This window comes from Gadus macrocephalus, chromosome 9, assembly GCF_031168955.1.
Source record: "Gadus macrocephalus chromosome 9, ASM3116895v1".
In the NCBI taxonomy this organism is placed as follows: Eukaryota; Metazoa; Chordata; class Actinopteri; order Gadiformes; family Gadidae; genus Gadus; species Gadus macrocephalus.
The window spans coordinates 19,144,947-19,162,446 of record NC_082390.1 but is presented as its reverse complement, the minus strand read 5'-3'; the positions used below and the strand labels follow the sequence as shown (position 1 = coordinate 19,162,446).

The following is a 17,500-nucleotide window of genomic DNA, read 5'->3' as shown; positions in this document are numbered from 1 at the left end:
CCACGTAATCTCAGTGGTGGAGTCAGCTCTGCATACAGTGAGCTCTCACACTGTAGCACACTTGTAACAGAAGGGTAAAGGTGCTAAAATCAAATCCACCTTTACTGTTTTCCTGTCGCGGTTGAGACAATTTTCCCTGCCTTTACTCAACTATTCCAAGTGTCCACCGCCACGGCGGTGAACACGTAGACACGTAAAAGCCCAATCACTGGTGTAACTGTCTGTTATGGTTAGCCCGTCGGTTTAGGGGGCCGCTTCAATCTCTTTGTGCGTGTCCGTCGGGCGTATCTGGGAGTGACAGCCTATTATCAGAGGGCCTCGAGAGCCTAATGGCTTTAACTCACAAGCCAGGGAGACCGCCATAACAACTACCCAGGGCTGGGGCAGATGATGAATACCTAAAGCAAACCCCCCCCCTCCGTCTGGGGATCAATCAGGGCCTGACGTGGGGATCGATAGTACTCTCTTGTTTCTGTAACTAGGAAACGGCGTAATGGTTTCGCCACTTAATTATGCTGTTAATTGCAAACTTTTACTGTGTCCACCCGAAAACACTTGTGTACCACTCTCATGGGTTTTTTGGTCTTTTAGTTCGTACTGAATGCGGTCTGTTTTGCGGTGTGAGCACCAACACTCACATCGACTGTGCTTGTGTTGTTTAATTATTTTCAAGAAATTAAAACCCACATTCAAAAATAACAATAATAAAGATGATCCTCATTTACTCCCTCACTGCTAAATAAATGACTTTCTTCTGAGCATTTCCTGACATTAGTATGGAAGAAGAGATTGTGCACGTTGGTATTCCAGTCATGTCAGCGATAGCATTCTCCCATCCGAGCTACGGTTTGAGAGGCGAGGTCACACACTACACGCGTGTTTCCCCGCTCCCTACACCAGCCATAAAGCACACAATGGTGCGGCAGAGAGGGTAAGGGAGCGTGTGCCATTTTCAACGGAAGAGCGCGCTCAGCCGGGGCCTTGCCTGTGTGCTTCAATGAAACAGCGGGAAAGAAACAAATGAAAACTGCATGTTTTGCAATAAATTATTTGGACTTAAACTGCGAGCAGGACTCTGCGATAGGATTGGAGCGTTGCTCAGTGTCCACGCGGCCCGGATAATGAAATGAGATGTATGCCCCCCTGATTTAAGTTATCTTGTTCCAAACTCAGAAAAAACGTTGGAGGAACATCAACCACTGGAAACATAATGCGCATGATTCAACAACAAATCCTGGGAGAATTTATGCGAAAGAATCACAGTTATTTCGTTTTTTAATCCATACTAAAACAGGAACCGTTGGCAAAATTTACAGAGCAGAGCCTTTAAAAGCCTCTTCTTGTCCGGTCATATTCAGGAAGCTCCACCTGAATACTGGAGAGAGAGAGGGGCTGCGGCGCGGCGTGACCCTGCAGGAAATGTTCCATCTGCCCAGGCTATTGGGTGTCATTTCGGCCCTGTGGTGCCTAATGATCCATACGCAAGCTGGGTGTCGCAGTGTTTAAGTGTTTGCATGCCCCCAGCCCCTTCAGGCATTGTATGTTTGCAGATCTACACATCTTTAACCTCTCTTTGAGGAAAGGCTTAGAGGGAACATGGGGGGGGGGGCGGGGGTGTGTGTATGTGTCGCAGGGGGGGTCCTGCAACATTCGGGCCTCCCTATATTAGGGCCCGTTGGGCCCATTCTCCCTGCTAGCCCTGGGAGGGGACAGGCTTTGTCCTCCTCCTCCTTGTCCCTCTCTCTCTGCCCCTCCAGACACAGCTTTTCTTGTTCTCTGGAGGAAACAGAGGGGCTGATCTTTTTGTTGGAAGGGCACATGGCTACCTTGTTGACGTCGGAGGCCGGCTGCGCCGTGCAGAGTCACCCCTCTCAGACCAGGCAGTAATTAAAACATATGCCCGGCGTCTCTGCTGATGCCAAGGCTACAGCAGCAACACAAAGGAGCGGCGCAGCACACAGACAGGAGATCCTGACAGGAGGGAGCTCAGCACGGATTCTAGGGAGTCGTGTTTTTTTGGGGGGAATTGTACAGGTCCAAATGTGTACGTCCATATCTCTTTTATAAATAAGAAGTCTGTTAGAAGTCTGTTGCTTTTCTTCCTTTTTTAAAAAAAAAATGTTAATATTGTAATGAACACTTCGTCAAACTTGAGGACACAGACAACATCCTCCAGAGTGTTGTTAATTGAGAGTGTCCTGAAGCAGTCACGGTGACTGCTATTAGCGCTAAATCTTTTATGCTGTAGTAATGAGTGCTATATGTCAAAATATGCTGCCGTGCTTTAAGTGTGGCAGCAACTGTTGCTGCTGTAGGGGTCGTGTGTAGCAAAGAGATAAATCCACCCTGAAATATTCATACACTTGATTGTACACCCTAAATGTTTTGTTATGGTAAATGCGTCATGCATAATGGCTCCAACGCTCTGCAGAAGGAGCCCATGACATCAGAATTAAGGTCCTCTAACTCCATGAAAAGTGTAATATACAGAACAGGGTGAGCAGCCCGTTGGTTTGGGGAGAGAGAGAGCCCGGCCCGGCCCCTGGAAGCCTCTCGTGGCGCGGCGGAGGGCAGGACGTGGGCTTGCCTTTGATTAAAAGAGCAAGGTGTAGAATAAAGGCCAGTTTAAGTGTTGTGTCCATATGGCCCCGGAGCCCCGAGGCTGCCAGCCTGCGCTGGGGGGCCTCGGCATTCTTCCCTCTCCATGGGACCCCAGCTGGTGAGACAAACACATTTACTCCCACGCGCCGCCTCAGCCACCATTATGGACCTGGGCTCTCGCTCTCTCACGCTCTCTCTCTCTCTCTCCCTGCAATAATTAACAGCACCAATGACACAACAATTACAGCCCTGCAAAACACACACACACACACACAAACCGACACAATACACAGACTTACATGAATGCAGACACACACACACACACACACACACACACACACACACACACAGAATGACTCAAAAAGCAGCTAATGGGAGCAAAGCAGTAAGCACCATAAGAAGCTTGGGAGGGCTGTTTGTGCTTTGAAATGAAATAAAGAGTAAAATCATTGTGCTCCAAGCCCACAATGATTAGCCTGTAATTAGTTTACAGGAAGCTCCCTGTTAAACGGCCAAATACGGTAATTAACGCCTGACAGAAAATCAAAGGCGACTTTGTAAGTATATGAGAAGTAAGAGCCACGGGCTTTGAAGGTGAGTACACATTCAAATACTCAGCCAGCACTTAACCATTACTGATAACTTTTTTATTTTGGATAATTTGTTTTGTTTGGTGTTGTGTTGGGTAAGGAACGAGTCAATTGTGATTCGTTTTTGTTGGGAGTCCCAACAACCCTACCCAGATTCAGTCCACGCATTTCTGAGCATCACTTTCAAAAGAAAGCAAGCGCTCGAGATTTAATACCAACCAACACATTACAAGGTAAACATCTCCCTCCCATACCTCCCGCTCCATGATATTATACTGGGGGTTAGGTTAGGAGCCTCAACCTCCACTGCTAGGAGGTAAGCAGGGAACCATGTCCCTGTGTTTATTGTGCTCGTCAACCCCTCAAAGCATACATGCATTAGCCTAGGGTGTGGGTGTCAGCATGCTCAGATAGCCATTGATTTAATGCTCTCAGTTTGCATGGTACTTAAACATACTGTACCACAGGGACCACTGTGTGGCTGTACCCTTATCGTAAGCTGACCGATGGTCACAGAGTGACCTCCCTGTGAACTATAGTCCCCTGACAGGAACGCATTGAATGACTGGTGTGAAGTGTTTTGAATGCATTATTGCAAAAAAAACAAATGTATCACACGGATAAAGTCAAATCAAGTATCTGGACTATGCAGGCTCACAGACTCTCCTAAACAGTAAAATCAAATAAAGTATTTGGACTTAGCAGGCTCACAGCCTCTCCTAAACAGTTCCATCTGTACCTGAGTCCACTGCTGGCTCCAGAGAACAGGGCCCAGGCGCCGGTACTCCTGCAGGGCCCAACCGTGGCAGCCCAGGTGGCAGACGTCGCAGTAGGCGGTGCCGCGGCCGCCAAACTCGGCGTCCATCTTGAAGATCCAACGCTGCACCTCCATGTTGTGCGTCATCAGCCGAGCCAGAGTTTCATGGAGCTGACCGCCAACCAGACACATCAAAACATAAAAGTGTAACCATGGGTGAGGACCCCAGCTCGGGCCTCAGGGTGTGTTTAGTGTTGTGGTTGGCCTCGTCGCTCTCACCTCGGGGAGGAAGTGAATCCCCCCATGGCCGGGGGGCACCGCCACCTCTGCCCCGGTGAAGACCCCCCTCCCTCCGGACTTTGTGCCGTAGCGCCGGGCCACGTCCGGCTCCGGGCCCAGGATGGACACGCCCAGCTCGTCAGCCACCGCCAGGTCATCCGCGTGGGCCACGCCGCCCACGATGTAGGCCCGCCTCCCCTGGACCAGGTTCCTGATGCGCCGCAGGGCGTGCGGGCTGTACTTGAGCAGCGTGGACAGGCACATGCTGTGGGTCTGCAGGGAGACCCCCACACAGGAGAGAGAGTGAGCGGTGAGCTCAACACCTGGGAGCTCTGTGTGGCTCCACCAAGGATCGCCCCTGAGCCTGATTTATCATAGTGAACAGACAACAGATCTATTATTGTAATGGCCACCAGGGCGGTGACCTCTCCTGTACTGCAGCAGGTTGAATTGATACAAGCTGCCAGCGGACGGTTTACCCAATCCTTCACCCCTTTAATGTGTCCTAGCAATGAGCTCCTTGGGAATACAACTAATTACTTCACATCTGTATTTATTTGATCCACATGGAATTATCCCTTCTGTCACTGGCAGAGTGTGCTGCCAGCCATGTGGAGCAGTTATTCATCTCAGCAACACCGCTTGGCACAGTTTAACAACGGAACAGCAGGAAAATCAATGGAGAAATTAATAAGAATCTACCATGTAATACATTGAATATGGCGTGAGTCACAACATAACAAAACACATTTGGGTTGGAGTGATACCAGACATTTATGAACATATTGGACATCTATGATATAGGTTCATACCAATGAATATTTTATCCAAAAATATCTATATATACAGCGGTAGGCATACGTTTAGGCAACCATGGTAAAGTTTTCAGTTAGCCTAATAGCGGTTATTTAGCCTAATGATTTCTCAATGCAAATCAAACCAGCTAATAGGCTAACTGAAGAAAAAACTTGCCAATCCCTAGGTTTGGTGAAGGGTATGTGATGATGTGGGGCTATTTTAATTCAAAAGACCTAGGTGACTTCAACAGGATGCGTAGTATCCTGGATCCATGAAATAACTGGCTTTTAAAAATAAAAATCAGCCTGCCTCTATATGAATTTAACATAGGGGTCTAAACTTATGCACCCTATATTTTAATGGAGAACATTTATTTATTTACGATACATTATTCATTCACAAAGCAAATTGGTGTCTTTATTGGTTGGACTTCTTTAATTAAGGCATAACGATCTATTTCCAAAAGATACATTTTTATTCCTCTTTTTATCAACTTTAGCATGGGACCCTAAACGTATGCCTATCACTGTATATATATATACACATTTGTGTATATATAAAAAAAAAAAAAAAAGCTAATAAAATGTAACAGTTGAATAATAGGAAGAACTTTTGTTTAAATAATTGGGTAAGAAATACATTCAGTAAGGAATGATTATTCCCTTGCAAGAAACATTTAGCCAATTTTAACAGTGTTACCGTTCTATTTTCATAACCTCAAACCTTCAAAATGTTTTCCACGTTAATTTTCTAGACAGAAAACATTAAAACAGTTGTATCAGTGGTAGTCCTCAAGCAGGCTAGTGTCCTCTACAGGCCAGTGCAGGCATTTCACATTAAGAGCCCTCAACCCTCAGATCCTAGATCAGGCATTTCACATTAAGAGCCCTCACCCACTCAGATCCTAGATCAGGCATTTCACATTAAGAGCCCTGAACCACTCAGATCCTAGATAAGGCATTTTACATCAAGAGCCCTGAACCACTCAGATCCTAGATCAGGCATTTCACAGTAAGAGCCCTCAAGCACCCATGTCCTAGATCAGGCATTTCACAATAAGAGCCCTGAACCACTCAGATCCTAGATCAGGCGTTTCACATTAAGAGCCCTCAACCACTCAGATCCTAGATCAGCCGTTTCACATTACTCTTAGAAGGTGAAGCACGGACGACTAGCAGCCACACACATAAAGCTTACCGGGAAGTAGTCCAGGGCTTCTGGTGTGATGATAGTGAAGCGCTTGTGGTTTCCTAAAGACGAGGGCCCTGAGGGGCTCTCAGGGGCCCCCGAGGCCTTGAGCTCCAGCAAACGGGCATAGTAGTCAGCGACGTCCTTGCCCATGGGCCGGGGGGCCACGTAGATCACATCCACGTTGGGGTCTGAAGCAACAAGCGGTGCGGACAGAGGGGCAAATGTGTATCAATAGATGACATTGCATTGCATTACATTACATTACATTACATTTAGTTACATTACATTACATTTAGTTACATTACATCACAATATGTTACATTACATCACATTTTACATTATATCACATTTTACATTACATTAAGTTACGTTAGATTACATTATATTACTTTACATTACATTCAATTACCTTACATCACATTTAACATTACGTTAAGTAACATTATATTATATTAAGTTATATTAAATTACATTACATTATATTACATTACATTACATTAAGTCATATTAAATTACATTATATTAAATTATGTTACATTATATTACATTACATTAAGTTACATTAGATAACATACATTACATTACATTACATCACATACATATGAAACATTGCAGAGCGCCCCTACCTCTGATGTCAGCCAGCCTGCTTATCTGCGTGTTCTGCAGGATGCCAAAGTCCTTCAACTGCGAACGCTGGCTCTGACTGTAGCCTGTCGCAAAGATGGACACACATTTCATGCTAAAAAGATCATTCATTAGCATCCGCCTTAAACTTTTGTTACGAGGCGATCTGTAAAACGATGATCACATGATGGTGGGTATTAAATATGTGTCAAGTGTTATTGTAGAATATAAGTAAAAATTACACTAACACAGCCTTAGTGTTTTATCCACCTTGCTCACACACACACCAACACATTCACAGACACCCTTCCTCCCACCCATCGGTGTGTGGACTAGATGTCCTGACCTATTAAAAGGCACCAGGGTTTGAATACAATATTTTAAATGGGTTGCTGAAATTAATTAGCTTAATGATGTTAATGGTTTTTCGATGATTGTAATTGCATTCCGCTCAGTACTATTGCAGCAACGCCCCAATAAGAAGGTTGTACCAATTACTGCGAACCGAGTAAATAAACCATGCAGGTCGGGTGTTGTGCTGTTATTGTCATGGTGTTGATTATTGTCGCCTAAATATAGCTGGGGCGGCCTGCTTGGAGCCTTGAGTGGGAGTGTGCACACAGTGAAACCCTCCAGGATCGGGTCTGTCTGTCTGGATCTCTGCCTGAGAGAGAATCCTCAAATGAATAAAGGTAATTAAATGATTGGATTCATGCTAATTAACAACAATGGGGTTCAACTTTCTAATTATCCTTGCTCACATGCCACTCTCCGTAGCCACCCCAAGTGCAAATAAAGCATTCCATCTGCTGGTAATTAGGCTTAATAATTTTAGACAATCGCTCAATGATTTACAACGCACCCGGCTGGTTACAGTCTAAATGTGGGCTCAGCTCTGGGATGGGAACACGGAGACGGGATCCCGGCACACAGAGTAACGCACTGTGGAGAAAAAGTGGGCTATGTCGATGCTGATTTCTTTTTAAATCAATGTTGTTTTCCCTTTGGTCTTGAGGTTAAACGCACATGTGTGTGAGCGCTGGCGTGTCCCAACACGGACTCCCAAAGATGACATCTAATTTGCGTATTCTGGGGATTAAATGGTGATTTGGAGTAAATTGCCCGGCGCCCCGGCATGTCACCGCGCTCGGAAAAGGTCTCCTGCAGAGAGCCATTTGACTAAGACAGGCAGCCCTGACCAGAGACACAGGCTGGGAGCAGAGCAGTGGTGGGCCCAGCCTGCTGCGGCCGCATCCCACGTGTACGTGTGCGTGTGTACGTGTGCGTGTGTTCCGTGCGTGTGCCTGCTCGCGTGTGTGGATGTGATGCCGACACAGAGAGAGGTACCTAATGATGGAATGTGGATAATGGTCCTCGTGGAGGAGTGGATGTGTTTCCAGTTGGCTGCCAGATGCTGCAAATAAAGAAGAGGAGAGAGAGGGGAGAGTAGAGAATGAAGCCATCCGTGTGCATACACACACGCACACACACGCACACATGCACACACGCACACACACACACAGGCACGCACACACACACACACATGCACACACACATGCACAAACACAAATATGCCCGCACACACACACACCAACACACACAAGCATGCAGACTTCTACCATCCCCATCACATCATCTTCATGCCCCCCCCCCCCCTCGACAGCTCAACATGGAGCTCCACACACCAAGACGCTCAGTGAGCCACACAGAGGCCCGCCGTGCATTAAAACACCACCATCTCCATTCCATTAAATGCTTTCTTACAAACCTCTTTTACCAATTAATTCAATCACCGCGCTCCGCCATGCGTTCTGCCAGAGGCCTATCTGCAGGCTTAATTAACCGGGTGTATGTACGCACGTATGTTCCGGCGCTTAGAACATACAGGAAGCCGTGCACAGACAATGACGGTACAAGCGTTTTCGACACTTAATTAATATGCCAGCCATGTTCAGGGAGATGTAGCCGCTAAAGCGAAGGACTTGACACCTGCTCCGAAGGGGAGGAAGGTACAGTGAGGCAGCAGGCTTACCTCTCACAACCTATACACTCAGGATCACTGGGGTCTGAAGTCAGTGCTATAATTGGCAAGGTGGTGGATGCATGGCTGAATTGTATCATTAATTTCTCCAAAGTGTCAAGATACGACATGAAGATGAACGTGTAGTGGGGTGAAAGCAGCTTGTTCCTGTGCAGTGTTGAGGTGAGCAGAGGCGCTCTGGTACCTGGGCTCTCTGCCGGTGGTTCTCCAGCTGTCGGCGTCGCCGGGCCTGCAGGAGCTCCCTGACCCGCCGCATCTGAAGGCGCCTCCACCGGGCGAGGGCCAGGACGCCCCCGGCCCACACGCGGCGGCGGTGACGCAGGTAGTCGGCACGGGCCAGGCGGCCCCTCCACCAGGCCTGGACCCGGACGGCCGCCGCCTCTGCGCCCCCCTCCCCCCTGTAGCGCTGGCCGGGGCGGAGCAGGAGAGCCAGCACCTCGGGCTGGTTGTCCAGGGTGGCGAGCAGGGCGGACACCGGGGGCGTGGCCCAGCCCCAGGCCAGGTCCCGGCCCAGGCCGCACTCGGCCAGCCGCTCCCCGTTCACCCGGGCCAGGGGCACGGCGTACCGCCGGAGCAGCGCCTCCAGGGCGCGGAGGGCGTCCACCAGGCCGCTCCACGGCACGCAGAACTGCTGCTTGAAGCGGCAGAAGTCTGCGGCGGTGGGGTCGACCCGGCCGCGCGCGATGGTGAACGGGAACCGGCTGACGGCCGCCGCGGGACGGCCCTGCAGAGACGACCGGAGGCAGAGGAAGGGCTTTGAGGTGGAAGAGTGGTAGTAGAGGTAGTAGCAGAAGTAGAGGTAGGAGTAGTAGTAGTAGTAGTAGTGGTGGTAGTAGTAGTGGTAGTTGTAGTAATAGCAGTAATAAAGGTAGTAGTAGTAGTGGTAGTAGAGGATAGGTAAATCTATAAGTAGGTCTATAAAAAGATTGCAAGATAATATGTGATATAAAAATAATAATAATAATAATATCAGAATAATGATAGTAATTATTTTAATAATAATTGTTATAATACTTTTAATTATTCATTAATACAACATTTAGAAAAATGGAAACACAAATCATTATTAACAATAATATTAAAATTATTTTAAATCACCGTCCTTTCATGCATCTAAAACCAAAGGCCACCTAAACCCCACCCGTGTGTATTAACCTCATGGCTCTCAGGGGCCCGGCACTCCTCCCCTGCGGTGCTCCGGGGGTCTGGCTTCCGGGGGTCTGAACTCCGGGGTGCTGACCTCCGGGACGCGGGGCTGGCGGGGGGCGTGGGTGGCAGGGCGGCCAGGCTGGCAGGGCCCTCTCTGCCAGCCCTCCCTGCTGCTGCCCCAGGCTCCTTGCTCCACGTTAGCTGCTTACGGCGCTGCACCGGCCTGTCCCCGGGCGGCTCTTCAGCACCCAAACACACATGCACGCATTCACACACACACAAGCGCGAGCGCACGTACATGCACAAACACACACGCAAACACACACACACTCGCAAAAAAGTGCAGACAAACACTCACGCACACACACTTGCACACACACACACACACACAAAGACGCATGCGCACACACACACGCATGCACACATGCACACAAACAGGCGTGCACACGTACACACACACACACACACATTCGAAGACGTACACACACACACAAATAAACACATATACACACATACATATGCACGCAGAAACACACACACACACACACATAAACAAGGCAAGGATGAAGCAGCCTTCATCGCACTTTACTACTAGAGAACTGTCGTTGTGGGATTGTAATCTAACAAATAATAGCTAATAAGGGAATTGTTTTAAAGAATAGATTGGCTTGTAGCAGCGAGCGTTCAACACAGTGTCTTATTGCTTCTGAAGCAACAACTTTGTATTCAGATCCCCGTGCCAAACCTCCGAAAACCAGGAGGAGAGATGGAGCTTTTCACCACTTTTAAACTAGTAGTTCTGATATTGTACACTTTGCGGTTTGAAATCCTCCATCTGGAGTCGATATAGATAATATATTCAAATGGCTACACCAAGCATCTAGGTTTTTCATGCGGTCGAGTCTTTGCGAGTAAAGGACAGACCGACCTGCGCTGAGGGGAAAGGGTTGTGCTTCTCTGGCGTGGAGAGGCGCAGCCTTGTTCTGGACCAAAGTCTGCAGAGAAGAGACGTCTGGCGCCGGCAAGGGGAGACCGACGTCCACCAGCCGCGGCCCCCCTGCTAATCGATCATCATCAGCGTTATGGTCTCATATCACAGATCATCACAATCCAAGCAAATGTGTGGCTATATTCACAAAATTCACAAAAATGAGTTTTAGCTAAACAAAATCTCAAGGCGCGATATGTATTTAGTTCTTATGGTTTGGTTACCAATAGATACAAAGGTTAGGCGTAAAATATCCAGACCAACACACAGAGCATTAGTCTAAACAGGATGGCCCTTCAGTACCGGTTCTCAGGCCTCCTGCCCCGGGCCGGGCCAGGGGAAAGTACCCGGGCTGCTGCCTAGAAACCAGGGTAGAGAGGCCCACTCTGGGGACGCTGATCACCCCCTGGTGGGCTGCCTGGAGCAGGGGATGATAGAAGGTATACTTTGGATCAGAACAAGAACTGGTGTATGTTGCATAATTTCAAACCTCATTTCTGGAACTCCCTGCAAATCGAGGATGTCCATTAGAAAACATTACATTTATCCTACACATTGTACTCAGTCTCAGAGGAATTGAATAAACCACCACTTAAATACCACTTAAATAAACAGCTTTTGTATTTTTGTAATCATTCATTCATGTTGTCATAGTGCAGCATGATTTATATCAATATGAGCATTGTCACTGAGCTGAATTTAGAGTTAAATCATTAGGCATAAGGTTTGCTTGTTACGGCACATAATATCTGACCAAGTCTCTACAGAGAGCAGTTTAAATGTTATCTGTTTTTCATCACAGGAGGTCATGAATTATGTGGATGGATGTGTTATAGAACAAGACTTCTGTACAACAAACAGATTATCTTGATTAAAGAGATGGCAGATCTTATCGAATGGGAGATCTATAACACATTAACACACGCATTGACAAAGTTGTAAACTGCCGTAATTAATTACAACTCTGCAAAGTATAGAGTCGCGCTCACCAGAATTTAAGACTCATTCTTTTTCCTACTCTTGTTAACCTTTACAGATAAACTGTTAAGCCTGCACAGTGGAAACTGCAGATGGAATTTTCCTTGATTGCTTTTATAGTGATTGATTCAGCTGTCTTCCCCGGTCTGAAGAGATACGTATGAAGTCTCAACTTCCTGCTCCTGCAAACCTATCACTCGATGTCCACCTGCTTCCTTCTCTTCAGCCCACTGAGCTCTCTGACAGACTACAGGTAGCAGGCAGGTGCCCAGAAAAATTCCCCTCAAAGGCACACATCTGTTTAAGATGGGCTAGGGGTAAGGGAGGGGAGGTATCTAAAAATTGTCCCCAAAAATATGCTGCTGAAAGCGGTACCTGAAAAAAAAAAAAAAAAAAAAAAGTGGAGAGTGGAGTGGAGATGAGCTGGCCTGAGATGCTGAAGAGGGGGTGGGTGTGGGAGAATTGGCTTATTGCCAGTGGTTAGCAGTTGGGTAAGCTACACCCGTCTTATTGGCATGCTGGAATAGGTACCCACTTCTGTCCAAAGACAGCTGTAAAGCAGTAGCCCATAGCGTGGCAATCGGGCGCCTGTTTCCCTCGGAGAATGCTGATGTGCTGCAATCTGCTGCCTTTTCTGCAGCCAGCTCTTTCGTTCTCTCCGTAGCCGAGTGACAGCCATGCCCCCCCCCCCCCCCCCCCCCCCGCCACCTCCTATTTCTTCATGTCAAGTACAGATGCCCATGGAGAAGATATTGCCAGATAAACGCGTGAAAAATATGTCTAAAACTTGTGGCCGACCTTTGGCGAAGATTAATTTGTTTGCTGTGCGAGAGGTGGCGGCTGCCATCGCTAAAGCCAAGTGACCTTTATGTGGCCGCCTCCCTCGGAGGAAGGGAGACCAGGTGTCATCCAGTAACACATGCCCCGACGCATCGCTCCTCACTCCCCCATCAAGTGCCCGTTGTTAAGAGGAGGGGAATAACCGCCAAGGAGCAGCATCGTGCCAATTAATTTTACTCGGTTGTCGGGACTCCCTCATACGTCCTAATGGTGTCTCCTGTGAGACAGGCAGCCTGCGCTGTTGCAATTGATATCAAAACGTTGGGGCCGCACGGAATCAATATCTTGGAATAGAAAGTATGAATGAGAGGCTGAGCGCAAAGTGGTGGAGCCAGATTGCATGGGCCTATTCATTAATATTTTTTTGCAGAAAAAGGGGTCCCGGATAATTATCTTATTCTGCAACAATAAGCCGGATGTGCTGTGAGAGATGACCCTCGGCAACTCTAAAGGCCAACAAGAGGGGGGCCTGTCTCCAGCCAGTCAACAGGGACACTATATGTTCCTGTTGTTGACATTAGGTCTACGTCCCTCTCTATCTTTGTTTTTATTTTTTAGCGCCTAAAGCAGTTTGCTATTTGATGAATTGATTTTTTTGGGTTATATCTTCATTGGTGAATGCAATTATTGTAAATCGCTTTGGACAGAAGTCACAGCTAAATAAATGTAGTGTAATTTAATGTCTTCGTAGACAAGATTTATTCTAAACAGCCATGATGGTTTCGATAATCAGCTCATTCCGATCTAACTGACCCCGTTGTATCCGTCATGAACACCCTGTTCAAATGATTCACCCTCTTATCCTCAGAATGCCAGGTATTCCTTGCTTATTATAAATTGTGATAACAAGAACCAAAGCATTTGGAAATGCAGACGGTAAAAGTCCTAGTTGCTGAGCGATTCGAGGGCTGACTCCAATGATTTGTTTCTGTGACCAAGTTTGCGTGATTCAGTTCGCCACGAGGAGTCGTTCGCGAATCGTTCGTTTGTTTGTTCGTTCGTTCAGTCGAGTGTCCGGTAGCACTAACTCCACTGAGTCTGACTGACTCAGCTGAGAACCGTGCAATGGGGTCCATTCCATGATGCGATTTACCGCTACCGGAAACCAGGCTGAACGAACATACGATTCGTGAACGACTCCTCCTCGTTCAGTCGAGTTTCCGGTGAATCGATTCACCGGAAACTCGACTGAACGTGGAGGAGTCATTCGCGATTCAGCCTCGTTTCCGGTAACGGTGAATCGCATCATGGAATGGACCCCATTGCACGGTTCTCAGCTGAGTCAGTCAGACTCAGTGGAGTTAGTTTGCCGGAAACTCGACTGAACGAACGAACGATTTGCGAACGACTCCTCGTGGCGAACTGAATCACGTGAACTGGGTCACAGAAACAAATCATTGAATCCACCACTAGGGCTGAGTACTCACGGAGGTCACACTTTTCTTGTGAACATCCGGCAGTGGGATCCCGAACTTTTCGTTCATGATGGTCCTGGTCTTTGGATGCGCTGGATTATACAACAGGCGCATGGTCAACGCCAACTTGTGCTGAAAAAAAAACAAGCAGACAAACAGGCCAAGGTTGTCGTTTGTGTAAGAAAGGATCCTCTGAATGAAGAAAATGAGCCGGAGTACTTTAAAAACATGAATGTGGGCTTACCTTCTCCCCAGGGGAGATCCTGTCAGGACCTCCCCTCTGGCTGTGCACATTAGGTATGTTCTCCAGCGGGGGTCCCCTGTGTGTTTAGATGTATTTTTAGCACATGATAGAGACAGAATGGACTGGAAACAACAGTGGCAGTACATCCTTCGGAGGTTGTTGAAGTGTATTGAATGTAGGGCCCGACCGATTTATCGGCCTGCCGATTTAATCGGCCGATTATAGCCTTTTTGAAAATAATCGGCATCGGCCAAAAAGACGCCGATTACAACCGATTTTTTTTTATTTATTTTTTTATAAATGTTATTGCGATTAGTATCCTGCAGATTGCGCTCCTACTCGCCTTGCTAACTAACAACTTTAGCTGGAGTAAAAAAGAGGAGATTGAATTTTACCGTACAACATGAAAGCACGCTCGCTCAGGCAGCTGCGCGCTCACCTCACCAATGTACACAAGACGCGTTGTTTGAGCATGTTGTGCCTGTTTTTCTTTAGGTCCCAGGCCATGTTAATTTGTTATACTGTAGACTCTAACGGTGAGACCATACTGCTCAGCACGCACGTGTTAGTCACTGCTCACGAGCGCAGCACATTGGGAGTTAGTTATTTATTTTACATTACACTCATTTTTGACTGTAAATGTATTCTAAAACACTCAAAGGTTCTGCATTCAATTCACATATTCGTCAAAAGTGTTTAAAGTATATTTAAGGTATCAAAAACTACGTTTTATGTTTTTTTTTTTTTTTTTGTTTTTTTTTTTTTAATCGGCCGATTAAATCGTAATCGTAATTTTTCTCTGAAAATAATCGGCATCGGCATCGGCACTCAAAAATCAATATCGGTCGGGCCCTAATTGAATGTATGGGTCTACTGGAATATTGTCACAGGAGACAACTGGTGTACAACACTATCAACCTGTACATTTATTTACTGTTTTACCTATTTCATATTTACTTGATTCTATAAAACAATTTAATGTTCAAATTCTGTGTCTGCAGTGTGTTTTGTTGTATATTTTTTTCTGCCTTATTTTCATTAGTTTCTGTTTTGGGTTAATAAAGTGACAACTGAAACGGTCTGCTTACCATTTGGGAATCTGTGAGGTGGGGTGTTTGTCTTCAATGTTTGGGAGCACCAGCATCTGGTTGTTCACTGCTTTAAGACACTGCTCTGCATGCTTCTATTATCCGATGAGAAAGCCTTGCTTTCAATTAACATTATCGGTTTGATTGAAATAACAGTCATCCATATAAATTAGAGTTAATGGATTTATCTGGTGAGCATCCTTACCCGTATGCCACATTCTGTCCTGAGAATGGCTTTGTCTAAGGCTAGGAGGTCCAATTTTTCCCCACTTCCTTTGATAGCAATTTCACGCCTTAATTGTCTCAAATCTTCCTGGACCTGCAGCATGAAATATGGGCGAGATTATAACCTATAACAATGCCAAATTAATCTATAATGCTAAATGCTTACACTGTGGAAGAAAAAAAGTAAACTACTTCTGATGTTATGTCGTCAGATAAAAAAGCTTAGCAAATTATAGACTGCGGTTTCAACGACATCTAGGTCCTAGATCCAGAATAGCAGTCCTTGTTATTGTCTTCAGCACCATCAGCCTACCTGCACAATAACTCTTCCCAGTTCCTCCACCTCTTCGCCTCTAAGTGTTGCAGTCATCATGTCAGGAAAATGTGAATTAGTTGACTTGAAAAACACAATGCATACGCCATGGAGAGAATAAGTCAAGACACATTTTTAAAGACTGTGGCATTATCCCGGAGGAGACCCCTGTTGGAGGTACTCATCGTAACCATGACAACCCGACGCCAAGTCGGTTCATTTGTTCATTCGAGAAACTCCCACATGTCAGTGTCACGTGATGAAACACGTCTGTACATTTGTAGCATTTCCTGAGCTGCAGCCAGCCACGTCTTTCAACCGATAAGATGTACATACAGCCGCGATTGTTGACCATGCAGAAAAGTAGAATATTAAAAATATGAGCCTTCGCTCGTCTCCTCGTTGAACCGGAAGAGCTTCGGCGGTCTGGGCTCGGTTCAAAGGTCACCTTACGGCGCTATCGCGTAGGGTTCTGTGTTTGCGTCCGCCTCTGCCTGCTCCTACATCATGTCATCTGTCGAAGAGACCGCAGAGGAGGACACCGTCCCGTCGATACTCATCACCAGCAGCGACCCTGCGTTCAAAGAGGAAGAGCTGATCAAACGTGAGTCCGGCTGCGCGTCATCCTAACAACGAAGCTAACCTGATGCTAACTCCTAGCCGAGGATCTGTCACCTGAGGCTAACTCATAGCCATGGAGGCTATCACTTGTAAACTGACTAACTGGGTGACACCCAGCTTAGTTAGTTTACTTGTGACTTACGCTGTGAGAACTCCAATTGACATAGTTGCTTGTTTGTTTAGGGTTAGGTTTTTTTTCTAGCTGTTTCATTAGCAGGTGTCGTTTCAGACGTGTCGTTACAGTTTATCTACCTACATCCAATGAATGATGATTGATTGACTTGTTTCTCGTTTTAGAGATTCTCAGCACGGAGTGTTTGCCAGAGCCCGTAAAGCGGGAGGAGACGGTGACCTGGTATCCATGGACACTAAACAACAAGTACTACACTGCGGATGTGAGGCTGTGCACAGTGCCCAGCCCCTTCCAGATGACCGCCGAGATTGCACAGTCAATGCAGGCTTTCATTGCGTATTTTGACAGCACAGCGGTAGGTCTTATTGTGTAACTGATGGCATCTTAATTATGTAACGGGACAGAATTGTCCTTGCTGTGTTTTTATTTTCTTTATGTGTATTCTGTTGTCAGAAGGATGGTTTGGAAAAGCTCTCACCTTGGATATCAGTCGTGGAAGATCTCGGTCCAGAGGTACTTATTCTGGTGTGCGACAGAGTCTGTGAACAGGGTTTGTATTGCCTCTCATCACTTTGTGGTTATTTGTTTAAATGGCTCAATGTGATGCTTAGCGATGGTTTGAAAC

General features: G+C 46.6%; 2 protein-coding genes across 2 annotated transcripts in view; one reads left to right on the top strand and one right to left on the bottom strand.

The window, feature by feature from the left end:
• The window catches only part of iqch (IQ motif containing H), a 24,004-nt gene extending 7,636 nt beyond the window's left edge, over positions 1–16,368 (bottom strand). The window contains exons 1-14 of the mRNA XM_060061603.1: positions 16,122–16,368; positions 15,789–15,902; positions 15,584–15,678; positions 14,496–14,571; positions 14,264–14,383; positions 11,322–11,436; positions 10,959–11,090; positions 10,018–10,269; positions 9,066–9,784; positions 8,188–8,254; positions 6,843–6,926; positions 6,223–6,404; positions 4,228–4,500; positions 3,931–4,119 (exon numbers count right to left, since the gene is read on the bottom strand). Coding sequence (XP_059917586.1) covers positions 3,931–4,119; positions 4,228–4,500; positions 6,223–6,404; positions 6,843–6,926; positions 8,188–8,254; positions 9,066–9,784; positions 10,018–10,269; positions 10,959–11,090; positions 11,322–11,436; positions 14,264–14,383; positions 14,496–14,571; positions 15,584–15,678; positions 15,789–15,902; positions 16,122–16,181 — 2,478 coding nt within the window. The 5' untranslated portion in view covers positions 16,182–16,368. The remainder of the gene's footprint in view (positions 1–3,930; positions 4,120–4,227; positions 4,501–6,222; positions 6,405–6,842; positions 6,927–8,187; positions 8,255–9,065; positions 9,785–10,017; positions 10,270–10,958; positions 11,091–11,321; positions 11,437–14,263; positions 14,384–14,495; positions 14,572–15,583; positions 15,679–15,788; positions 15,903–16,121) is intronic.
• A 221-nt stretch (positions 16,369–16,589) lies between these two features.
• Positions 16,590–17,496, top strand: aagab (alpha and gamma adaptin binding protein; the record flags this gene model as incomplete). Its single annotated transcript, XM_060061601.1, has 3 exons — positions 16,590–16,725; positions 17,040–17,230; positions 17,329–17,496. Coding segments are annotated over exons 1-3 (456 nt in total), but the record flags the coding sequence as incomplete, so codon positions are not given.
• Positions 17,497–17,500: the final 4 nt, after the last annotated feature.